At 40.9% G+C, this 27,216-nt stretch overlaps 2 protein-coding genes across 4 annotated transcripts in view; one reads left to right on the top strand and one right to left on the bottom strand.

Moving 5' to 3' along the window:
* Positions 1–42: 42 nt before the first annotated feature.
* LOC109875767 (cilia- and flagella-associated protein 251-like) lies at positions 43–20,146 on the top strand. Of its 2 annotated transcripts, XM_031824641.1 has the most exons (4): positions 43–542; positions 16,842–17,132; positions 17,234–17,338; positions 17,457–20,146. In XM_031824641.1, exons 1-4 carry the CDS (start codon positions 491–493, stop codon positions 17,738–17,740), a joined length of 732 nt encoding a protein of 243 aa, XP_031680501.1. In that variant the 5' UTR covers positions 43–490; the 3' UTR covers positions 17,741–20,146. The 2 variants fall into 2 exon arrangements, with proteins under 2 accessions (XP_031680501.1, XP_031680502.1); XM_031824642.1 differs by lacking the exons at positions 16,842–17,132; positions 17,234–17,338; positions 17,457–20,146 and adding an exon at positions 984–1,361.
* LOC109875754 (zinc finger protein 189-like) overlaps positions 2,228–27,216 on the bottom strand; it is a 73,565-nt gene continuing 48,576 nt past the window's right edge. Inside the window, exons 1-2 of one of the 2 annotated variants that reach the window (XR_004209961.1) lie at positions 10,053–10,663; positions 2,228–4,474 (exon numbers count right to left, since the gene is read on the bottom strand). Coding sequence is in view for 1 of the 2 variants with exons in the window: in XM_031824649.1 (XP_031680509.1) it covers positions 4,215–4,474 (260 nt within the window). In the remaining variant the exon portion in view is untranslated. Of the gene's footprint in view, positions 4,475–10,052; positions 10,664–27,216 lie in introns of those variants that run through there. The other variant, XM_031824649.1, reaches the window with a different exon arrangement.

Here is a 27,216-nt window from a genome sequence, read left to right as displayed (position 1 = left end):
ACGCTGCCAGTGCAACGTATAATCTAGTGGACGGGACGCTCCTTCAACAACAACAGCTAGTCAGACACCACGGTAGCTTTCTAGCAAACATAGCTACAACATTCACGCTCTTTACACTGTTTTGGTGTATATTAGTCGCTGTGTATTAAACACACTTCTGTCGTATGTACTTGTTGGCCCATTTAATTATATATTTACGTTGTTTGTCAGCTAGCTGGTTTGCTAAGTTAGTTTAGGACTAGGCTAGTCGCTAATGCTAACATCCCCGACCATGAGCTACTCTCCTCCTGATAAAGAAGTGGCAGTCTGCTGGACGGAGAAAGAAGGTCTCGAGGAAGAGGAGGATGTTACAATACAAAAACAAGTAGAATGTGAGGCTGTTACCGTAAAAGAAGAAGAGAAAGACGTTTCAGTGAAAGCGGAAGATGCGTTCAGAGTGAAATAGGAGGAAGAGAAAAAGGGTGCCGTTTTTGGAGGGACAGAGGAGGAGATGACTGTCACATTGGAGGAAGAAGAGGAGGTTGGAGATCGAGTGGACACCAGTAAGTACCGTCTCTGCAGTCGTTGAACCAATATGCAGTAAAGGGGTTCTACACTTTAATGTTGTTCTGTAGGAATGGCTGAAGTTACACTGTAACGTGTAGAACATCAAGAGTGGACCATCAACAAAACGTTAACAATTGATAAAATAGTAGTAGGCCTCAATATCTCCTATTAGATTAGCCCAATATGTAGTCATAAAGGGGCAATCAGCAGTTGTTACATCCATTTTGGGACGTATATATTAATGATATGTACCCATCTGTTTCTTGAAGAATTCATTTATAAATGCCTCATGAGCTTAGTTCAACTGTCGTTCCCCATCAGAACCCCAAATATACGTTTTTTTTTCTGTCAGCTAGCGTGCTGGTTAAGTTAGAACTAGCCTAGCTAGCTAACATCTCTGACCATGAGGTCACTAAGCTACTCTCTTCTTGCTAAAGAAGAGGAGGTCTGCTGGATGGAGAAAGAAGGTATTGAGGAAAAGGAGGCTGTTACAGTGAAAGAAGAAGAGAAAGAAGAGGAAGACGCATTCAGAGTGAAAGAGGAGGCAGAGAAAGAGGATGATGCAGTTTTTGGAGTGAAAGAGGAGGAGGGGGAGATGACTGTCACATCAAAAAAGGAGGTGGAGGAAACTGGATACCTGGGCCCAGTTTCCCAAACGCATCTTAAGGCATCCAATTGTTCTAACAGTGAACTTAGCTGTAAGATGGTTTTGGGAAACCGAGCCCTGATTAACACTAGTAAGTACTGTCTTCAAAACAGAGGCAGTTGTGGGACTGATGTGTGGTGTTAAAGGGGAAATATGCAATTGCTACATTTAAATTATTTATTTCTATCCATTGATTCTTGAAGAATATAACACATACCTCATGAGCTTAGTTCAACTGATGTACCCCATCAGAACCCAAAATAAGCTTCTTTTTTTCTCCGATGTTTAGAAACAATGTAAATCAAGACTGTTTTGCCTCAACATGGTTAAAAATATAATGTTGATATCATGGATGGTCAGTCCTTCCATCCATAGGTCTGTTTATGAATTTGAGAGTAGGTACATTTCTCCAGCCTCACTATCATCTTATTACCAAAAACATTGGTGGAATTAGTTTAGTTATTGTTTGAACTGCAGATTGGTTGATTGTTGTGGCTTTGCTAAAGGGGCAATCTAGGATTTAAACAGAAACAAAATGGCAGCACAGAGACCTGAGCTGTGTTTGAATACTCATACTAAACCTCACTATTTGTGACGTAAATTGAGTATGTATGCTTATTAAGGCGGCGGGTAGCCTATTGGTTGCTGGATCGAATCCCCGAGCTACACTGTATGTATTTTTTATTTATTTTCTATTGTGTTATTGGCTGTACGTTTGTTTATTCCATGTGCAACTCTGTGTTGTTTGTGTCGCACTGCTTTGCTTTATCTTGACCAGGTTGCAGGTGTAAATGAGAACTTGTTCTCAACTGGCCTACCTGGTGAAATAAATAAATAATAAAAATAAAATTAGGTGAAGTGTATAGCAGTTGATTTGCTACATTCAAACAAATCATTTCAGAGTTTAAATCCAAACCGAGAGTCATCTTTATTGACAACACCCAAATGGATACGGTCATGGTTCTAAAAATAACTACACAGTATTCATAATGTGTAGAGAACTGTTCCTTGATGGATAGGCTATTGTACAAAACACAGAGATATTTTCCTTTATTCAGGACATTTAGAATGACAACACATTACATTAATTATGTATATATTTCAAGCCAAGTAACAGCCTTTATTCAAGAGAGTACTGAGTTCAGACACATTTTACCACAGGTTATAAACAAAAAATGACGTCAGCGTTTTCTAAATGTTCCGTCACTTCTTGACACTGGTAGAAAGGCCCTATAGCTCTCAAGCCTTCCCTCCTCGCCTAGAGCCAAGGTCAGTCAGTGTAGATAAGCATTCTAGACAGTCTGGAGATAGTTCATTCATTTGTACCAAGGAACAGACCGTCATTGTTCTAAACTCTTGACTACATTATATTCAATACTGGGAGCAAGAGAGAAAATTCATACATGTACAGTAACATAATAGTATTCGGATTAGTCAGTCCTGATTGAAATGTATACATAATTAGTCATCATTGATAAAAAATTCCCTTAACACTGGCTAAGCTCAAAACACAACACCTTTTGACTGCCCACCCTTGAGACAATCAACAACCAAGTTGCCGTTACCACGGACATGTCTGATTTCAAGAGGAAACTCCTGCAATATCCGTAGTAACTTTCCAACTCACGGTGGAGCTTCTCTCTCTTTACAGGGTTCACTAGATAGGCATGTTGTTGGATCGGGGCCCAGTCCCCAATGTCATGCTCTAGTACATTAAGGTTGGCACATCTGAGAATGAACCCTGATATTCTAAAAGCAGGGAAACAATGTCAATATAATTGTAGCCCAAAAAATTGTCAGTTGGTTAAATAAATAATTATGATTACTAAATGTTACATAAATTGTAAATATGAAATATTTGGCAGCATAGTCTTATTTTCAACGTCTTTTCAATTACATTTTGCTAGGTGGGATATCCTCAATGTCAAAACACAGTTTTAACGTGTCTAAATCAATAACCAATATGCAGAAACAGTTTGTGATAAATTGAAAACCTAAACATAAAATGGGCTATATACACAAACATCTGCCACAATAATCATATTACTTCAATTTTATTTAAACAAGCTCCTTATGAACTGCACAAGCACCAGAAACGCTGTTGTTTTGACAAGTAGCAATAAATCACTATCAATTAGGGGGGAAATCAGGTTGTATATGCTGTTGAAACTGACGCAACTAAAAAACACATGGAAATGGGAGATATCTTTTACCTCACTGATTAGAGGACAACCTGCAGAAGACAATCAGCTACGTTTTGGAGTGATGCATTTAAATTTAGGGGTCGCTAAACAAAGGAACACAACACTTATTTGTCATTACTCATCGATATCATGTTGAAATCAAGTGTGCCACAGGAGGGAGATGAGGTTGCACGTCCTGTTAAAACTAACAGCTCAAAAACCACACGGAATCTGGGAGTAATGTGTACATCCCTGGTTAGAGGACAATTTGTAGAAAACAGCTCGCTACATTTTGAAGTGTTGCATTTTGATTCAAGTGGGTCACCAACGTGGTAAATTGACTTACAACTAGTTTTTTGTAAGTCAATATTTGTTAAATCACATAAATAGTACTCTCTCAATTTCATAGCCTGAATTTTCCGTGAAGCTAACATCCCTATCAAGTTCAAATCAATAGAAAAGGGGCAAACTTTTAGGGTTTGACATCGTGACATTATTAAAATACTCCTACTGCAATGTTAAAACATTCTACATTGTGACATTTAATTCATTGATATCATGAAACAACTCCTTCATGTATTTTCTGATGTTGGATCAGAGGTATTTTATCAAGGAGACACACTGATCACAGCTGAGATTTCTCTCCTGTGTGTGTTACATGTTGTGTAGTCCACTTGCTAGACGTAGCAAAACTCTTCCCACATTGAGCAATGACATGAGATTTCTCTCCTGTGTGTGTTTTCTCTGGTGTGATATCAGGGTGGTTGATTGAGAAAAACTCTTCCCACATTGTGCACAGCTATAAGGTTTCTCTCCTGTGTGTGTTCTATGGTGTGATATCAGGGTGGTTGACTGAGAAAAACTCTTCCCACATTGTGCACAGCTATAAGGTTTCTCTCCTGTGTGAGTTCTCTGGTGTATTTTAAGTTCAAATTAAAATGTGAAATGTTTCCCACAGTCAGAGCGGCAGTTCTCTTCCCTGAGGGTCTCTGCGGGTGTTTCTTGAGGTGTTCTGATCTGGAGATACTTTTCTCTGCCTCCTCAGCATCTTGAGGTTGTTGAGGCTCCCCAGAGGATGCACGATAGTCCCGTCTCTCTCCTGCGAGAACAACAAAGTCAGACAGATGGTTAAAGGCCCACAACATGAGCTAGAATAGTCATATTTTGGATTGTTTTCACATTAGTAGTAACTGATGATTGTAGGTTAGACATCGGTTATTAAAGTTGTTGAAATCCTAAGCAGTGTGCCAGACGACTTTTGGTCTCCAATGTCGGACGCTTTCTGTGTTTGCTAAAATTGCGGTATGACGTCGATGCACACGCAATTTGGTTGTAGAAACTCCTCCCTGCTAATGAGGAAACCGATACTTATGGATCTAGTATATCTGCCCGGAGCAAAAATGGTGAGCAAAGATTTTAGTTTCTCACAATGTATTCTGAATGTGAATGGGGGAAAACTCAGGGAAGTAACCTCCATTTCCAGGAAGCTATAATGAGAGCATTTCACACTACTTTGGATTATAATGGTAAGGCTCGCTTGAATGTTCTGCTTAATATAATGTTTGTGTCTTCATCGCAAATCAATCGCTTTGTATTCAAAAAACACTTGTACCAGTAAAATGCTATTTTTTGCTAAATATTCCATCAGCCTGACAACGAGGGTTTCTACACTAAGTTTTTGCCAAATTTTCCCATACCTTCACCTAACAACAACATAGACCTACTGTAGGACCCATAACTTCACCTAACAACAACATAGACCTAGGACTATAAATATTTCAAGTGAAACATGGAAACTAAAATGTCTTTGTCATGACATTTCATAATCTGATCACCAGATTATTTTGTCAATAATCCTATAATGGGTTCTCATTCTAAATGTCCTGAATAAAGGAAAATAGCTCTGTGTGTTGTACAATAGCCTATCCATCAAGGAACAGTTCTCTACACATTATGAGATAAGTGTCTCTGTGTGCAAACAGACTAACGAGACCCTACAGTAAATAAAGCAGACAATAACATTATAAACATCAATTTGTTTGGGATGTTGGATCCAACGTGGAGCACGGCATAACTGTCTTTACCAGAGTAATGAATGAAGAAGCACTTTGGTTGTTGTTGCATGTCGTGATGTTTGTCATTTGACTGTCATTCAGAAAATGATTTCCTGGATCAGCTGATGATAGTTGATCATGTGACTGTCGCTAAATTGCAACAGTATTAAGAATGATGTGTAATTATTGAAGAACTGCGTAAATGACAGTATCCATTTGGGTGTTGTCAATAAAGTTAAGGTGACTCTCGTATTAAAACCATTGGATTTAGCAAACTCTGAAATTATTTAGGATTTCTGTGCCAATAAACTGTTTTCCCAGCGTAACATAAGGAGACACTAAATGTTACATAGTTAGAGTGCATTTCAGAGATCTGAATACAAAAAACTGTCCCACAGCACGATCCAGTATTTAAGTTGAAGTTCATCATATGACAAGCTTAACGTTATGACTATAACTACTGTTCCCTGAAGAAGGGAAACTAGGAACAACATACTATTAAATCCATGCCTCGTTGGAAGCCCCGCCTTCCACAGATGATGAGCGTGAGGCTCGGATTTATTCCTTAAATTTAATACCACTCTTCACCGACCCAGGGAAGGGCGGGTTCAAACAGGTGTTGTACCTCGTTTCCCTCCTTCAGGGAAGAGTAATTATAGTCAAAGTTACATTTGGGATGTCTGATAGTATTTCTGATTGTCTTAACGCACCATCAATAATAAGTTGCGGAGCTTCTCAAAGTATTTTTTTCTTCACCTCAAACAGCAAGTAAGCAAAGTGTAATCAAAATCAATTGTGAATGACAATAGTTCCTCAAAATATTTTCATAAAATATTTCCAGCTCTCGCCCTTTCGATAACCACTCAGCATAAAACATCCAGTGGAAATGTCATAAAATACCTGATTACTTCTTATCCTTTACACAAATAGCCGACAGCGGTGTCTGTCCCAAACTCAGTGGCCGGGAAACTCTGAGGGCCCAGAATATTTTATACAATGTTGCAAGCTTGCTATCACATGTTTCGGGGCTAACCCAGTTGATAGTTGATACAATGTTTAAAGTTAGTTGAAGACAGGTCATGTGCAGCCAATGTGATTTATAGGATATTTTCTACCTGCAGGCTGCAATGTTTTTATTTGTTGGCTTTATATCGGCTATTTTTACATAGTTGGCAATGGCAATAAAAGTTACTTTTTTTCATTTAGATTTATATAGAATGTAGATTAATGTCCCCTGTAACTATTCCCCAGGTCGTTGCTGCAAATGATAACTTGTTCTCAGTCAACTTACCTGGTAAAATAACGGATAAATAAATAAAAATTTATCACAGACGATGTTTTGTAATACTATTATATATTAAATGAATCTGTTCAACAAAAATGAGCACATGAAAATCATTACTTGCATGCAGATTGGTAGAAATGGTCAGATAAATTGGCACTCTAAATGGAAAAAGTTTGACGACCACTGGTGTCGTGTATTACTGAACACTTCAGGAGCATAATGGCAGAATTTACGAAGTCCAGCGGGAGGAGGAGGAGGGAAGAGTTTCTCTCGGTTATATTGATGCTATTTTGAGGTTATATTGATGCTATATTGATGCTTAAAGTATCAAACAAGTTACGCACATATAGTTGATTTTATTAAAACATGGGGTGATTAGTAGAAAGAACAGATAACTCTTGGTTGACCAAGATATATTCTAGTTGGGGACAGCACTAGAACATGATTTTGGGGCTCCCGGGTGGGGCAGCGAACACTGCATCTCAGTGCTTGAGGCGTCACTAGACACCCTGGATCAAATCCAGGCTGTATAACAACCGGCCGTGATTGGGAGTACAATAGGGCTGGGCACAATTGGCCCAGCGTCGTCCGGGGTAGGCAGTCATTGTAAATAAGAATTTGTTCTTAAATGACTTGCCTAGTTAAATAAAGGTTACATTTAAAAAATATATATATATATTGTTTTATGGCAAACCGTTTTCTACAAATCCGTCAAGGCACCAACTTTGAGAAGGTTTTAAAACAAAGGTTTCAAACCAATTCATGAATGTAATTGAATCTAGGTATGTTGCGCCTTTAACGTAATGGCATGAAAATAAATTGGCTGAATATCATACAATGACTTATCAACAGCTGTAACAATTTGACCCCCACAGGAAATCTACACTGGCAATTCTAGAATATACTACAGTGAGGGAAAAAAGTATTTGATCCCCTGCTGATTTTTCACGTTTGCCCACTGACAAAGAAATGGTCTGTCTATAATTTTAATGGTAGGTTTATTAGAACAGTGAAAGACAGAATAACAACAACAAAAAAATCACGAAAAACTCATGTCAAAAATGTTATACATTGATTTGCATTTTAATGAGGGAAATAAGTATTTGACCCCTCTGCAAAACATGACTTTGTACTTGGTGGCAAAACCCTTGTTGGCCATCACAGAGGTCAGACGTTTCTTGTAGTTGGCCACCAGGTTTGCACACATCTCAGGAGGGATTTTGTCCCACTCCTCTTTGCAGATCTTCTCCAAGTCATGAAGGTTTCGAGACTTGACGTTTGGCAATTCGAACCTTCAGCTCCCACCAAAGATTTTCTATGAGATTAAGGTCTGGAGACTGGCTAGGCCACTCCAGGATCTTAATGTGCTTCTTTTTGAGCCACTCCTTTGTTGCCTTGGCTGTGAGTTTTGGGTCATTGTCATGCTGGAATATCCATCCACGACCCATTTTCAATGCCCTGGCTGAGGGAAGGAGGTTCTCACCCAAGATTTGATGGTACATGGCCCCGTCCATCGTCCCTTTGATGCGGTGAAGTTGTCCTGTCCCCTTAGCAGAAATACACCCCCAAAGCATAATGATTCCACCTCCATGTTTGACGGTGGGGATGGTGTTATTGGGGTCATTGGCAGCATTCCTCCTCTTCCAAACACAGCGAGTTGAGTTGATGCCAAAAGCTCCATTTTGGTCTCATCTGACCACAACACTTTCACCCACTTGTCATCTGAATCATTCAGATGTTCATTGGCAAACTTCAGACGGGCATTTATATGTGCTTTCTTGAGCAGGGGGACCTTGCGGGCGCTGCAGGATTTCAGTCCTTCACGGCGTAGTGTGTTACCAATTGTTTTCTTGGTGACCATGGTCCCAGCTGCCTTGAGATCATTGACAAGATCCTCCCGTGTAGTTCTGGGCTGATTCCTCACCATTCTCATGACCCATGGTTACAACTCCACGAGGTGAGATCTTGCATGGAGCCCCAGGCCGAGGGAGATTGACAGTTATTTTGTGTTTCTTCCATTTGCAAATAATCGCACCAACTGTTGTCACCTTTTCACCAAGCTGCTTGGTGATGGTCTTGTAGCCCATTCCAGCCTTGTGTAGGTCTACAATCTTGTCCCTGACATCTTTGGAGAGCTCTTTGGTCTTGGCCATGGTGGAGAGTTTGGAATCTGATTGATTGATTGCTTCTGTGGGCAGGTGTCTCCTATACAGGTAACAAACTGAGATTAGGAGCACTGTCTTTAAGCGTATGCTCCTAATCTCAGCTCGTTACCTGTATAAAAGACACCTGGGAGCCAGAAATCTTCCTGATTAAGAGGGGGTCGAATACTTATTTCCCTCATTAAAATGCAAATCAATTTATAACATTTTTTACATGAGTTTTTCAGGATTTTTTTGTTTTCTGTCTCTCACTGTTCAAATAAACCTATCATTAAAATTATAGACTGATAATTTTTTTGTCAGTGGGCAAACGTACAAAATCAGCAGGGGATCAAATACTTTTTTCCCCTCACTGTATATAGCCTAGAAACCTGGTTAAACTATCATTACGACATCATGTATGAATTCTAGAATAAACTATATAGCCTAGAAACCTGGTTAAACTATCATTATGACATCATGGATGAATTTTAGAATATACTATATAGCCTCAATCTGTTTAAAACGGTAATTTGGACCTCATGGATTGCCGGTCTTTGTATTCATAGTGTAGTGAATTCAGGGGGTAGCCTTGAGCTGAACTCAAACCTGGGTCCAGTTACTGTCAAGCCAACACCTTATAACTGTTACGCCAAGATGTCTGATCTTCTTGACGAGGTAGCTAGGTGTTGGGTTACGGTTGCTACAATAGCTTTCTCTATGAATTTGAGAGTGGTTACACTTCTCCAGCCCCCATCCCTCAGCTGTTTACCAAACCAAGCCTCTGGGCAGCCGTTTTGTTGCTGTTTTAAAAAAAAAACACAACCTAGCAATCTGCAGTTCAAACAATAACAAATCTCTCATTCCACCACTGTTTTGCTAATAAGATGATGGCTGGGGAAGGAGAAATGAAACTACTCTCAAATTCATAGACATACCTATGGATGCAAGGACTGACCATCCATGATATCAACATGATAGTTTTAACCATGTTGAGGCTATACAGTGTTTATTTACATTGTTTACAACAGTTGAACTAAGCTTATGAGGCATGTGTTATATTATTCAATAATCAATGGCTATAAATAATTTAAAAGTCACAATATGGATGTAGCAATTGCAGATTTCCCACTTTAACACCAAACATCAGATCAACAACTGCCGAGTTTGTGCCTCTGTTTTTAAGATAGTACTTACTAGTGTAAATCAGGGAACGGTTTCTCAAAACCATCTTATGGCTCAGTTCACCGTTAGAACCATTGGATGCCTTATTAAGATGCATTTGAGAAACCGGCCCCAGATATCCAGTTTTCTCCTCTTCTTCCTCCTCCTTTTTCGATGTAACAGTCATCTCCCCCTCCTCCTCTTTCACTCCATAAACTGCATCCTCCTCTTCTTTTACTGAAACATCCTCCTCCTCTTTCACTCTGAATGAGTCTTCCTCTTCTTTCACAGTAACGAACTCATCCTCTACTTCTTGTTTTACTGTGATATCCTCCTCTTTCACGAGAGCTTCTTTCTCCGTCCAGCAGATCTCCCCTTCTTTAGCAGGAAAATATTAACTTTGTGAACTCACGGTCGGAGATGTTAGCTAGCTAGGCTAATGCTAACTAAACCAGTCCGCTAACTGACTAATAACAATAACACAGTAAATATGAAAATAAATCGGATACTAACTAGACGACAATAGTGGGTTTAAAACACAGTGGCTAATATACACTAAAGAGCTTTATTTTGTCTAGCAAGCTACCGAGGTGGCTGACTGACTGTTGCTGCTGTTGAAAGAAGCGTTCCGTCCACTAGATTATACGTCACACCAGCAGCATCGCCTTAAATTCCCACACCGCCATCTGCTGACTGGAGTGGGTAACGCAGTTGAGTAAAATGTTTATTTTATTTTCAAACGCCGCTAGTCCTAAAATATTAATTAGCCCCTCCTAAATAAATCAATATCAGTCAATATATTTTTTCTGTGATTTATTTTTTTCGTCAACCGTTCCATCTCATCTTAAACTTCCTATCGGGTCGGAACTTGGACCGGGGTAGGCTGCTGCTGCACTGTTAGACTGTCTTCAGCAAAGATGGCAGACAGAAATACTAGGAGAGAGGGGTACCCCTACACAGAACTGAACTGGGTCAAAGATAGCGGACAGTAATACTAGGAGAGAGGGGTACCCCTACACAGAACTGAACTGGATCAAAGATGGCGGACAGAAATCCTAGGAGAGAGGGGAACCCCAACACAGAATTGAACTGGATCAAAGATAGCGGACAGAAATACTACGATGGAAGCAAATGTAAGGGATTATAACATCATAACGAATCACGCAAAAAACATGTACAGTTGACTGGAATTTTAGTTCATGGAGAGACAAACGATTATGCATTTTTTTTATCATAACGAAAATCGTGATTTAGCCAGCTAGCTGGCTAGCTAACATTAGCCAGCTAGCTGGCTAGCTAACATTTTCCAGCTAGCTGACTAGCTAACATTAGCCAGCTAGCTGACTAGCTTTATGGGTGTTGTGACATGAGAATGACATTGTAATTCTGGTTGTTTTAGGGACTCAGGAAACAACCAGCAAACCAGGCTGTAGTTTTGTGAAACAGTGGATGTATAGAATCTAGCTAGCTGAAGAATTTACTTCAAATTGGATGTACAATTGTGTAACCTTGCCTTGCTGATATTTGCCATGAAGATAGATGACATCACGTAGCTATCTATGTTCTTGCTTATTGTGCAGTGGATGATTAAAATACATGTATGCCCATGGATGTGTAGCTAGCTATCTAGCCGATCTGTGTATGGACCCAAACGTTTGGTATACATATTAGTTCAGAACCTAGCTTTGAACCTCAGCTATCATAGCCAGTTGTATCAACTTTAAAACAGCCTGAATGACATTAATGAAGCCTATGGTTTGAGTAGAATATAATATGTTATACATGTTGTGATTACCATGCATGAGATCCCCACGTTGTAGCGTGTACATTGAATATATTCACTGATCATGTACTCTACCTTGACAAATAAAGGTGCAGTTTAGGTATGAATGTCTTTGAGATTATTTTTCAGTCATATCCAATACCAGGAGCATCAAATTCCAGTCTTTGAATGACGCTGTGTCTGCATGTATGTATTACAATTATACACTTCAACAGTGTTTACCAATCTTGGTCCTGGGACATCAATGGTTACACATTGTAACTAGTAGACTAGAAACAGGATTTAACTAGTTAATTCATATATACAGAAATATAATGATAATAAACACTACACTACACTACACTTCCTATGCATCATGTAAATAATCTAACACTGGTTCATCTCAACATCAATTTTTTTTATTTTTTTTATTTCACCTTTATTTAACCAGGTAGGCTAGTTGAGAACAAGTTCTCATTTGCAACTGCGACCTGGCCAAGATAAAGCATAGCAGTGTGAACAGACAACAACACAGAGTTACACATGGAGTAAACAATTAAGAAGTCAATAACACAGTAGAAAAAAATGCCCTTCATCTGCATTGATCTGATAAACACAGGATAGGTAGAGTATTTCATCACATTACACTTCATTTCAACCAGTAGAGAATGTGAAACGCTTTATTGAAAGGCTCATTATCCAAGTGTTATAAATACAAGTTCAATCTGTACTTCAATGCACATCTGTTGTGCATTATAAAAACAGAGGAAAAAATAGGTGTCAGGAGAGGTGTTAAAGACAGAAAGGGAAAGAGGTAAGCACATAGGAGCAGGGAACATGATTAATGAATCACAGTGCTACCTAAATATTCTCTCAGGTCATCACAATTACATAAGTGTCTCTAGTCGGTACAAAGGTTATCTTAAAAGCAGGTGAGGTGGCGATGATGAGACTGGGGGTTGGCATCCTCTCACATCAAAACATATCTGCAGACGAGAGACAGATGGAGAGAGAGAGTATGTTTAAGCCTTGTGTTTTTATTTTTTATTCTAACATTGTTAGTCATCAATCAGGAGGTGAAATGCAAAACTGACCTGGGATCATTAACTCTGGGACTACTGCATCTATCTGTATTTCAATGTAAAGCATCTCTTTAATAATACTTCCTGTTGATCTGACCAAGTGACCTCTCACATCTGATCATGTTGTGCCCTCTATGTAGCCAGTTCAGATGCAGGAGGGGTTCACCGATAGCTGATATAACCTTGATCATTTAGGGAGAAGAGGAGAGAGGGATGAAGTGAAGAAGAGAGACTGTTATTGACAAAATAAGTTAGTTAAAGCCACTGTGTTCAACAGGAATCTGTGTGTGGCCTCCCCTGGTGTCCACACCACACTAAGTGGTTGCAGAGTACTTTATTCTGAAAAACATGAACGGACAAACAATATAGCATAGTTATAGAAATAATGAAGTGTCTTACTATTCTCCATGGTTGGCTCTCTTGACTATTCTTTGAAGGTAGAAGGAGACACAGTTATACACCAGAACCTGCTTACTGCACAACACCATCCATCAATCAGATTGATACATGAGTGTGTAGGTGTGGGTTATAGGGTGTCTAATTGTTCTACATTTTTTCAATATGGGTGATTTAAAATAGCCTGTTTTGTTTTTACACAGACATTGCACACTTACCTAAACAGCACCCTCAACTGAGAAGTAGAAATCAAAGCGAGAGAAACCTTGCAGTGGCCCTACACTGTTACATCACCAGGTCATTGTGGATTACTAAAGTATAATATCCCTGATAAAAAAAAATCATGATAACATTGGATTGATAAATGCATGGGCACACATATGTGCATGTGACAAAAACAGGATCATATCAAGGATGGCATACATACATAAATACCACTTGAATACATAAATACTTGAAGCTTGATGATGAGTTGATCATTTGAATCAGCTGTGCAGTGCTGAGGCAAAAACAACAATGTGCCTCTTTCAGTCCCCAGGCCTGAAAACCACTGCTCTTCATTGGGACCTCTTCATATTTAGCTTGGCTTTCATAGAGCTCTTTATCTGAGGACAGATAACCTCACAAGAAACACACTTCATTATAGTCAAATTACACCACACTGAATATTATGTTACTAATATCTCCGTCCTCACTTCTAGGGACAGGAACAACACAAAAGTACCCGCCCTATCCAGAATAGCCTCCTCTCTCACTGACAGTTTGGGCTGCTATCCTTTCACCCTCCTCCATGGCTGTTAGCTAGCTACCTACAAATGCATTTGGAGTTTGTTTTTTTACAGTGATAAATACATCAAGATGGCTAGCTGTTACAGGAATTAAATTCCTCTATGTTTTAATACGCAATTACAATTAAACACTCTGTCAATTCCTACGAATTTGTAAGACTCTTATTTGCATAAAATGGACAGAGACCAGTCTCAAAATCAACCTGCAGCGTTTATTCTCGAGAGTACTGAACATGATAAAGTTTACCACAGGTTATAAACTGAAAATGATGTCATTAGTTTTCTAACTGTCCCGTCTCTTCTTGACACTGGTACAAAGGCTGTATAGTTCTCAAGCCTTCCCACATCGTCTATCCTAATTTAGATAATTTACGACCAAGCCAAGACCTGCCTGTGTAGATAAGCATAATTCAACATTTTTTACTATTTCTTACAGATAAAGGGTCGGTTAGCCCTGACCATTATCCGTTTCCAATTCACCATCGCAAAGTCACTTGCCCGCTCCATCGAAGCTCCGGACATTTTCACTCCAGGGAAAGATCCTCCTTTGGCCTTGGTCCTGGGTATGTCTCAACGATAACCTCGGCCATCGCCGTAATTGTTCACGATTTTCGAAAAGACTGTCCAGCAAATTCATCAGGGAATTTTTTATCTATAATGACTAATTATGTATACATTTCAATCAGGATGTACTAATCAGAATACTAAATGTTACTGTATATGTATGAATTTTCTTATCTGACCCCGTACCGAATATAATGTGTGAATGTGGTCAAGAGTTTAGAACAATGACTATCTGTTCCTTGGTACAAATGAATCAGACTGGCTAGAATGCTTATCTACACGAGAAAACCTTGACTCGTAAATTATATTAAATTGGTAGGGAGACGGATGTGGGAAGGCTCGAGATACAGCCTTTGTACTGGATGGAGATGGCGCGGGGTGGTATTGGAACTAATGACGTCATTTTCAGTGTATAACCTGTGGTAACCTGTATTGCGGGAGTACTCTCTTGAATAAAGGCTGCTATTTGACTTTAAGACCGGGCTCTGTCCATTCCTATAAAATAAGGGTCTTACAAATTCTTATGAATTGACAGAGTGTTTACTTTTAATTGGGAATTAAAACAGAGGAATCAAATTCCTTCAATAAAAACATTTTAAGTTTTGTTTGAATATTATCGTGATATTATTGTAATATTAAACACGAGTTATTTGTGTTTTTCAGGCCAAATGCACATATAAGTTAAAGTTTATATATTTCGTATAACTGTTAAATCAAATCAAATCAAATTTATTTATATAGCCCTTCGTACATCAGCTGATATCTCAAAGTGCTGTACAGAAACCCAGCCTAAAACCCCAAACAGCAAGCAATGCAGGTGGAGAAGCACAGTGGCTAGGAAAAACTCCCTAGAAAGGCCAATACCTAGGAAGAAACCTAGAGAGGAACCAGGCTATGTGGGGTGGCCAGTCCTCTTCTGGCTGTGCCGGGTGGAGATTATAACAGAACATGGTCAAGATGTTCAATGTTCATAAATGACCAGCATGGTCGAATAATAATAAGGCAGAACAGTTGAAACTAGAGCAGCAGCACAGTCAGGTGGAAGTTGAAACTGGAGCAGCAGCATGGCCAGGTAGACTGGGGACAGCAAGGAGTCATCATGTCAGGTAGTCCTGGGGCATGGTCCTAGGGCTCAGGTCAGTTGAAACTGGAACAGCAGCATGGCCAGGTGGACTGGGGACAGCAAGGAGTCATCATGTCAGGTAGTCCTGGGGCATGGTCCTAGGGCTCAGGTCCTCCGAGAGAGAGAAAGAAAGAGAGAAGGAGAGAATTAGAGAACGCACACTTAGATTCACACAGGACACCGAATAGGACAGGAGAAGTACTCCAGATATAACAAACTGACCCCAGCCCCCCGACACATAAACTACTGCAGCATAAATACTGGAGGCTGAGACAGGAGGGGTCAGGAGACACTGTGGCCCCATCCGAGGACACCCCCGGACAGGGCCAAACAGGAAGGATATAACCCCACCCACTTTGCCAAAGCACAGCCCCCACACCACTAGAGGGATATCTTCAACCACCAACTTACCATCCTGAGACAAGGCTGAGTATAGCCCACAAAGATCTCCGCCACGGCACAACCCAAGGGGGGGGGGGCGCCAACCCAGACAGGATGACCACAACAGTGAATCAACCCACTCAGGTGACGCACCCCCTCCAGGGACAGCATGAGAGAGCCCCAGCAAGCCAGTGACTCAGCCCCTGTAATAGGGTTAGAGGCAGAGAATCCCAGTGGAAAGAGGGCAACCGGCCAGGCAGAGACAGCAAGGGCGGTTCGTTGCTCCAGAGCCTTTCCGTTCACCTTCCCACTCCTGGGCCAGACTACACTGTTAATATTCTCTAACGTTTGTTAGGGGGCCCTATCATTTACGCAGCTTTAAGATTTCGACTTGCTAAATTGTCTGGATATCATTGTAATATTAAACACGAGTTATTTGTGTTTTTTTTTAGGTATGTATTTCAGGCCAAATGCCCATATAAGTTCAAGTGTATATATATCGTATAACTGTTAATATTATGTAACGTTTGTTAGGCTCCCCAACATTTACGCAGCTGGAACACAATGAGTTAGACAATGATTCTCAGTCTCAAAACCCCGGCAGCCAATCGCCATCAGCATATTTTCGGCATAAATCCATATAATTAATCACATACCCAATAATATTTATATATTAAAAAAACAAATAGTGTGTACTATTTTAAAAGCTATTTTTTGTATTTACAGCCGACATACAGCCAAGAATGATAAAGGCTTCGTTATGGACAACTGACACAACGGGTGACTTGGATGCAATTCTCCCGTTCTGCATGAACTTTTTTTCCAGCACACCGCGAACAGAGAATCTAAACGTCCCGACACCTCCTCCGGAAACCTCAACCCACTCGCTACACATTCCATGTCCCAACAACCAACGCATAACTGTAGCCCAAGTGCATTGCGTAGAATCACCCCGGCCCAAGAAGGGCTACAGGGCTGAAAATGTACGGATTCAACAACTGGCGCTCTATGGAGACGGTATGAGACCATTATACATTTGTTATTAGTTATACGTCTTTTATTAGTTATACCTCTTTTGATAGAATATGTTAAAACAATGTCAAATAATGTTTTTTCAGACTCCAACGAGACCGGCCCTGCAGAATCGGGAACGCTTGATGAAAAAAGTCTAGAGCCCTCGTTATCCGCGATTCGTGAGAACAGCCAGCGCCAAAAAAGCAGAGGTATTTTAACTATGTATTGTTAATATATAGTATTATACCTGAAATGTATTTGACATTTTATGTATCTAACATATTTTTATATTTAATAACCTATTTTGTATGTATTATTTTCTTTCAGACTCCTCCCCGGCGAAAAACGGCACAGAAGCCCACATACAGCTGGGGGATTCCGACTCACCGAACATTCCCAATGAAACAACCAAAGCGGAGGATATCCCTTTTTTTAATGACATTTCAAAGGTTGACGACCAGTTATTCTGTGATGCGGCCAACCTTCTTGACCCCGACAATTCTATGGCGTCAACATCACGATCTGAAATAGAACAAGCAAGGATTTTCACATTCCTTTCCAGGGCTTTGAAATCGAGGAACGCTTTGCTATACAAACGACTGGGGATTTGAATTGAGAGACAGTACCGCGGCGATATGTTATTCTGGCATAGAACAATTCCACGCATGTTAAACAGCAAACTGATTAAAAAACGCAAATACAGGCGCTAAAATCATATATGTAACACGGATCATTCCAGAAATACCCCAAAACGCACATCCTTAATTATCCAAATGGCAGAACCACAGGAACAAGTTGAGACAGTTGAAAGCCCCTTAGCACAGATACCGCCAGAACTCCTAGAAATGATTAAATGTATGAACGAGTCAGGGACGCCCGATGAAAGCATATTATCACAGATTCCAGCCAAACTCCTAGAAATGATTAATCGTATGAACGAGTCAGGGACGCCCGATGAAAACCTGTTATCACAGATTCCCGAAGCCCTCATAACCCTAATTAATCGGATGAACGAGAGTCAGACATTTTCGGCACCCGCTACACCAACAGCGACATCCCAACCGTTAACGCCCATGTCCGTAGAGTCTGAAACGCCACATGATGTTTTTGGGGAATTGGAAAATTGTCTAATAAATCTGGAGGGAGATGGTATTGATAGACGTGTCCGGGTTGTGTACCGGAATAAATTGAACAATACAGAGATTCGACAGTTTTTCAATTTCCTATGGGTGAATCAGAATCTTGACTATGCTGTGTTTTACGTAATGATAATGGACACTCTGAATGATCTGTTAGACACGGCAAGAGATTATGGCGAACCACGTGATGTCTTACAGTTGGAGATTTGTGCATAACACAGTTTCTCTTATTTTACCCAATGGCGAAGCAGATCTTGAACAATTTATCGCGCTGCTAGAACGCCTTGTTCAGTCAAACTTAGCCATCATAGCAGATCGGACCCTCGAGCTTGTAGTGCAAATAATACGTCAACCCCAGGGTGGTGGTGGGCAGAGAAGGAAGCTTGATAGCCTAATGCAGTCAGAAATCATAAGCAATAAAAGGGCCTACCTCATAAACGTTCACAATCCAGATAATAAGCTATGTTTTGCAATAGGCCTAGCGCATTTACTTAACCCTGGATGTACTGATCTGACGGCATTGCAAAAAGCTAGAGAGCTCCAAAAGGCCGTGGGTCTCGGTATACAGGATGCTGTGGCTTTCTCTGACATAGTCAAATTTGAAAACTTTCTGAATATCAAGATTGTGGTTTTGTACCACAGTATCCTCAGATTCTGTACTTTTATGTGCAAAACTAACATCCATCCATCCTGCCATACCGGCCCCACCCGAAAGGGGGGGCACTCGTGCCGTTATAACTGTTCAGTATGTCAGGATGCAGATTGCCCAATGCAGCCCTTAAACTTGACACCCTGTGAGGATTGGCACCGCACATGTCGTTCGACCTACTGTCACGAAAAACACAAAATTGAAACATGGCACCCCAAGGCATGTAATGCCCAAAATGTCATTGCAATGTCATTGCAATTACAACCTTAAAATAGATAGCCCTAAACCGCATGTGTGTGGAATCATATATTGTCCAATCTGTAAAGGGCCTTTGAAAAGCAGAGACGCTGAAGTGGTTCAAGAAGTGCCACACGAGTGTTATATTCAGCCCTTGGCTGAAGATGAACATTCAGAGAAATATGTGTTCTATGATTTTGAGACAAATCAGCAATCGGGGGTTCATTTACCTATTTTTGTATCTACCATGACTTTCAAGGGGGAAAAGTGGTCGGAAGAAGGATCCAATTGTGCACTACTCTTTCTAAAACACTTTAGAAAACCACAGTACAGAAACTTCCTGTTTATAGCGCACAATGCTAGAGCCTACGACTCTTACCTTCTTCTGAACCCCTTGATACAGCAAGGCGTGGCACCCAGTGTCATAGCTCAAGGTAGTAAAATCTTGTGTTTTGTAGACCCAGCCTTCAACCAGAGATACATTGACAGTTTAAGCTTCTTACCCATGCGATTGGCTCAAATGCCAGAGGCCTTGGGTTTTGAAAACTCTGTGAAAGGCTGGTTCCCCCACTTCTTCACATCTGAGGAGAATCTACATTATGTCGGATCATATCCCAGCCCAGAAATGTACGGGTGTGATCAAATGTCTCCCAAAGAGCGTGAGAGATTCATGACGTGGTACGAAACAGTAAGACATGGCACCTTTGATTTCCATAAAGAGATGGAATCATACTGTGACAATGATGTGGTTATACTTCATGAAGGATGCCTCAGATTCAGAGAAGAGGTCATCAAAGATGCAGGCATTGACCCCTGGAGTTGTACAACTATTGCATTGGCATGCATGAAAACCTATCGTACACACTATCTGCCTACATCCTCTATAGCTATCCCCTCGCCTGACAACTACCGACGCCAATTCAAGTCATACTCTAGTGGGTCCATTCAATGGTTGGAGTATATGGCCCAGGATAAAGATATTTTTATTCAACATGCTTTGAATCGGGGGGAGAAGTCGTTTGGCTCTTACCATGTAGATGGCTACTCCCAGATTGACGGGGTTGAGACCGTGTATGAGTACAACGGTTGTTTCTTCCACGGTTGTAAATCTTGCTTTGTGCCCCAGGCCATGTGTGTCCTAACCCAAAAGAATTTTGGGGAAATGTACCAAGAGTTTCAAGACAAATTGGATTCTTTACAGGCTACTTACGAGCTAAAAGTGGACGTTTTGTGGGAGCACGAATGGGCCGCCCTCAAAAAGTCTGATCCTCATGTTCAAGCCTTCCTTTCCAGCTATGACACCCCAGAACCCCTGGAACCCCGACAGGCCTTGTATGGAGGCCGCACCAATGCTTTGACCTTGCGGTATGTAGCGCAACCCAACGAGACAATAGGATATGTAGATTTTACATCCCTTTGTCCTCATGTAATGAGTTCCTCATGCTATCCTATGGGGCATCTGGAAATGATTCATCGTGATTTTGACTTACCTCAAAACTATTTTGGTCTGATCAAAGCAACTGTCTACCCTCCTAGGGGTTTGTTTATACCAGTGTTGCCTTACAGGGGCCCTCAAGGAAAACTTTTCTTTCTCCTTTGTCGCACCTGCAGTGAAAACAAACAGCAAACCCCATGTGATCACTCAGATCAAGAAAGAGCCCTGACAGGGGTTTGGGTCACAGTTGAATTCTCTAAGGCTTTAGAGATGGGGTATCGTGTGGCCAAAATCTTTGAAGTGTGGAACTTTTCCAAGAAATCAGACACTCTTTTTAAAGAGTACATCAAGACCTTCTTGAGATGCAAGCAAATGGCTTCAGGCTATCCTGCATCGGTCACAGATCAAGAGAGCAAAAAAGGGTACATTCAAGACTATCACGACAGAGAAGGCATACTTATTGACCCTGACAGAATAGAGGTCAACAAAACCAAACGAAATGTGTCGAAATTGTACTTAAATTCGCTTTGGGGCAAATTATCGCAGAGATGTAATATGCTAACAACGTCGATTATTAAAGACCCCGAAGAATTTGGGGAATTTGTTTTTTCGGACCAATACGAAATTTCACATTTTTCATTCTTGAGTCAAGACATTGCCCTGGTGCAATGGCGACGTAACAAGAAGTAGGTTCTACCCCAGGGTAATGTAAATGTGTTTCTTGCAGAATTTACCACGGCCTATGGCCAACTTGAACTGTACACGCTCATGGAGCAGCTTCAGAGGCGGGTTCTTTACCACGACACAGACTCTGTGGTCTATGTAAGCAAACAGGGAGATTGGAGCCCCCCACTCAGCAACTATCTGGGTGGCTTAACGAGTGAACTCGAAGAGGGTGACCATATCACAGAATGGTCCTCCTGCGGTCCCAAAAGCTATGCTTTTAGGACTAAAAAGAATCACGTGGTGTTGAAAGCCAAAGGCGTGACTCAAAACTATGAAAATGCCCCGCGTGTAAACTTGGAATCAATCACACGCTTGGTCGAGGGGTTCATAAATGACAGGAATAGTGACTTGGAGATTTTGAGCTCATACAAAAAGATTGTTAGGGATAAAAAGGGCTTCCATCTGAGGAATGCCCCACTTACTAAAAGATTCAGGGTAGTCTATGACAAGAGACTGCTTTTGCCTGACGGGACCACATTGCCCTTTGGCTACTGACTTATGCTACAAGCCGCAGTGTGTCATTAAAGCTTAAGATATAATGACTGCTGTAGAAGGTTTTGACCCCCGGATGCAACTACCATTTTCGGCCTTAATGGCAAAACTTAGCAGCACCATCAGTTTGAACACCAATTACATGGTTTTGTTCAAAAATCCTAGAGGCAAACTACAAATTAACACTCTAGCTCAGCAGATGTACCCGGGAAGGAAATCCTACTTTATGGAAAGCTACGAGGACGCTACCAAAGCGCCATTTTCTTATTTAATCGTGGATTTAAAAGCAAATACTCCAGAACACCTGAGGCTACGAACAGGGCTGTTCCCATGGGAGTGGCCGGCTGCGTACATTCCTAAAAAGTAACCGCTATGTCTCTGCGTTTAAAAAGAAACCTGTCCCCCTTGAGAAGCCTAGTTGGGGCTACATCTAATGAACGGAAGGCCATCTTGGGTCACTGTTCTTCAGATCTCTTATTATCCCTATGTGAGATTGCTTTGAATCTTCTCAAAGGGCGCATTCCACTCACCCTGACCCAATTGAAAAAATTAAAGAGACAAAAGACCGCGATCAAACTCTTTGCCAATAAAAGGGTCAGTCTTCAAAAGAAAAGACATAGCATACAACAGTCTGGCGGTTTTATTCTACCTTTACTAAGTATAGCCGTGCCCTTCATCACCAGCCTTATTGCTGCCAGACGTGGGGGTTGAACACAGAGGGTGATGGCCAATAAAATGTATCTGGTGCCACAAAAATAGTTGGATAGACTTAAAAAAACAAGTGCAGGGTCCTGAAAATATCAGACAAACAGCAGAAAATGATTTGGATATGGCCATGAAGGATATTTTGAATCAAAAAGGATTTAACCCCTATGATAAGGTCCAAAAATACACAAACCTCTTGTATTTGGCCTTGGTGAAACAAGGGGAGAGAGAGACCTGCCATTTAACCATTTAACTATTTCCCTACCGGACCCTTTAAAAGATGACGAGCCTAGCGAGAGCCAAGCCCCTGTAATGCCTGTACCTGCGAGCTTACCGTCTGAAGATCAAATGCCTGTTGAAGATAAAGTTATGCATGACTTGTTAACCCATGTTCCGGCACGTAACAGGAAAAATGTTAGATACATTATGAACAAGATAAAAGACTCAAATGGGGCCGCTACTTGGAACGACAAAGGAGAGTTTATCCTTCAGGGTTCTGTTGTCAAAGGTTCACATATGCTTGACTTGCTTAAAAGTACGACATCGGCCCACAAGGTTGCTGATGACAGAAGACCTCCAGGGTGGCTTCAGTTTCTTAAGGCCCTGGCCATCCTCAACATTCCCCTCTCGGGTGTACCCAACTATAAGCTTCGTCAACAGATTCACTCTTTAAAACAAAAACCTTCAACGAGATACAGCACCCCTAAAGATGCCCCAACAACCCCGCATCCCTATGAAATGAATGATGATAACCCATTTACCCCCCTGAACGCCTCCGGACCTTTCCCTAATCCCGATCTCTCTGGGTGGTTAGACTTTTGAATGACTTTTGAATGACTATGATTAAATTCAATAAATTTTATTTGAAAAATTAAGCAATTTAACATTTGTGGCATTCTTGAAACATTTGATGTGAGCATACGCCTTGATTACACGGTCTTAAAGGATACACATTTGAACACTTTTGATATTTTCTAACAAAACTACAATGTTATCATTACTTCTTAAATCATCCTTATAAAGAGGCATAACATCTTCAAAAGAAACTCCCCGGGCTCTTTGGCATAGGTAGAATACACAGTGGTGACCGCATGTAGTGGAAAGGTTATCTTGCACTTGTTTGATGTTGTAGTATATCTTTGAGACGTTTTTGGTCAAAAATTCTTTAATAGATTTTGGGAAATGTGAAAAACCGGGGGGAAAGCCATAGGAATCAAAAAAAAGTTGAGATTTTTCTTCCTCCTTTCTCTTCTAATGTCACAGCTAGCCAATGTTCACCCGGCATGTGTTTAGGATGGGTATTGACAATAAACATGGCAGGCCGCTCCGTCCATTTCTCCATAGGTAATTCATCACAAGCCAAAACTCCACAAAATTGTTTTCCAATAAGTCGGCTCATGAGCCCTTCCAACTCTTGGGTATTCATGTCTTTGCTCCACGATCCTTAATAATAATAATCTACTAAAACCTGTCTTCGGCTATTCACTTCCAAGATTGAATCAGAGCATGCATAAACAATCATGCTAACGGTACAGGATAAAGGTGTACGGAAACGCATTTCCAGCCTGAGGTTACCTTGGGACACCACCGAAAGATTTACTGAGGTGTCATCATCAGGTGATAAATTGAAAGCATACATTGTGTAACCCTCTGCAAAATAATTTCTGTCAATAGGTAAAGAGAGATCTTTTAGATGCCTCCCGGTAGCCAGGAATAGATTGTAAAATTCTCGCACAGATATGTTGTTATTAAATTGCGGTTGGAAAGCCTTAGCAGGGACCTGACGTCTGTCCTGACACAGAGCTACATACTCTGCATTGAAGTGTTGAAAATTAAATGGGTTTTTATTTAAGCTGCCCATATTGGAGGCGTGATCAACCAAACCTATAACCACGTATCGTGGTAAAGGGCCGAGAAATAGGTTTTCTTGACTGCAGATTCTGCTGCCCACAGGTATGTTAAAGGTTTCCATGGTAATTCTTTGGAGAGGGTAAAGGGCATTTCCTTTCATCAAAGCCTGTGAGTCACCCAGACGAACTGCCGGAGATACAGACACTTTTTAAATAAAAAGCGTTGCCCCCAACACATTTAAACTAAAGTCCCCGTCCTGTGCAGACATTAGGCAAAACTCATCCTTGGCCCTGGTTAATTTTAGTCTTAAATCAACCGCATTTAAGAGTAAACGTTCTTGAAAGAAAATGTCAGAGTGTATAGGGCCTAGCAGATGAAACTCTCGAGATTCGGCACAGTAGCGAGCCCGTGCCTCCAGTCCTTTGTTTGCACCGGTGGATGGGTCTGTCGATTCCATAGAGCCTCCTGCAGTATCCTTGCTAAACAGCCCGGCGCTGAATTGGGTTTTGAGAGTGTCTTCAGAGTAGTTGAGTAAACACTCCATGATGGCCCTGTATGGGTATGTGGCACTGCTTTGACTGATTAGACGTTGACCCAAAGTCACATCCACTTGGGAGAAGATGGTGGCCACTGGGTAATTAATGAGACTCACTTTGGCATCGTTTGCAATATTAGTACCATCTCTTTTGGTCACTGTGGCCTGGTATGAAAAACTCTATGGGACCGTTGTCTGTAATGGCAGAGAGTGGGGCTATCTCCACATAACTGGACCTCTCTACTGAATGTTGGGTTAAGGGGGCCGTGAAAAGATCGAGCTCTGTCTTTTATAGCTTCAGAGGACATCCGGTGTAAAAGAGCCATGGTGCTTGTTCTTTTAGAAAATACTTCTGAGTATTCTTTTTACCGTTTTTGGTCCAGACCTCCTCACTTTACCCCGTCTTTGACTAACTGAGTTTCTTTTAACCGTTAACCTCCGTTTTTTAGGCGCAAGCCTGCGCCTTATACCCGGGAGGTCTCTTTTTGGTCTTCGAGACAACATCATCAGCCCCGAGCCTTCTTGACGCTCGACATCTGGTGACGCCCTTCTGGTCATAGCATTTGCTACAACCTCACTTACTATATTTTTTGCTGCTGATTTTAAATGCGGTTTGGCTATGCTGAGGCCTCTCTTCATAAACGGTAAAACCATCCTAAAGAGGTTACGAAATATACCCCCTATCCCCGAACCATACATGGTTGGGGAACCATAATAGCCGGGTAACCCATTACCCACTTGATCAACATAGTATGAGACATAACGGTTAGGGTCGAGATGTCGGTGTTCCATAACCCTTTTTCATTTATTTGTATTATGTATATAAAATATATAATACTAATGTTATATATGTAGAGAGGTTATGGTGGGTCTAAAGTGGATTTTTACAATCGTTTTACCATATGTAAATTCGATGTTTTCGTTCTGATCCGTTTTAAGCTCAACAAGAATGTTTTCAATATATTTCTTGCTTACAGGTACGTAGTGTGGCTTGTCATAGGTGACAGTGACTATGTCCCCATCCTTTCCGTCTATATGAACCGTTCTCAGGAGTGGCACACAGCTGTCTCCGACCCTTTGATAGGATATGATGTCGGTATACACAAATATGTTGTAAAATCCAGCATGTATATCCGCGGGGAATGGGAATAATTTATCTTTCACATACGTCCATCTATTGGGACCCATCCCCAACATGTAGGCTAAATTATCGCCGGTCTATATTCCCCAGGCAGCATCTCCTGAGATTTGTACACGTTTATGTATAGGGTTGTACATCAGGAATATTTCCATATTGTTCAGTGATAGGCGTTCATTCAACTCGGAGACGATCCTGTCGACGGTTCTATAGAACCCTTTTTTAACCTTAATAAGTTTCGCAGGTTCCGATAACTTTTTGCTATAAAAATCATGGTCCTTATCTTTGATATTATACCACCTATCGGGGTATGTAATCTCTCTGAGACCTACTTCCCAGGCCTCTGATAACTCTATAGGCTTTGGAAAATTGGTTGTATAATTCGAACTCTGATTATTACGATATATAAGTGCGGACGCATTACTGGGGAGAGTCAGGTAGAAGACGCTGTGTTCCATGATGCACTCCGGTGTACACGCGAATGATGATGTATTTTATCATGCATGTGGGTTTAAATTAACCCCCGATGCCTCCACCACATCGTGCTCTAATACCCAACTGTTGAACTTTTGGGGCCAGTTTTTCCAGCGGACCAGCACCCATTTTTGACCCTTTTCTCTCTTTTGATCTAGAATCTCCTCCACGTGAAAGACTTTGTCTTTACCCAACTGTACCTTCTGTAATTCCTTCTCATAAAAAAATCCCTCTATAAGTTCCCCATCATAATCTTTTAATTTGTAGACCTGGGGTATGCGCGGCAGACATTCGGTAACCGTGAACAACTCATCGCTGTAGCCTTGCTCATATTTTTTGTCGAAAACAACCCTCAACTTGGATATACGCACCAAGTCTCCCACAATTAATTTAAAATGTATTTTTTTCTTACAGCGAAGGGGGAACAAACCATACAGATTTTTAAAGACTTGAAAAGAGTTTTCAGAAGATACCTCGGAGGGTTTCATCCTTATACTCTTATGGTAACTATTGTTGTACCCCATTACTAAATCTTGAACTATATCGATATATTTATGCGTGTTGTGAGCTGTAAAATAGCGCCACATCCGCTCCTTCAGAGTTCTGTTAAAGCGTTCAACAACTGAAGCTTTCAAATCCGAGCCTGTAGCAAAATGTACTATATTGTGCTTCTTCATGAGTTTCTGAAAAGTATTATAAAAAAATT

This window comes from Oncorhynchus kisutch, linkage group LG5 (genome assembly GCF_002021735.2).
Source record: "Oncorhynchus kisutch isolate 150728-3 linkage group LG5, Okis_V2, whole genome shotgun sequence".
Lineage (NCBI taxonomy): Eukaryota > Metazoa > Chordata > Actinopteri > Salmoniformes > Salmonidae > Oncorhynchus > Oncorhynchus kisutch.
This window is presented reverse-complemented; position numbering and strand designations above follow the sequence as displayed.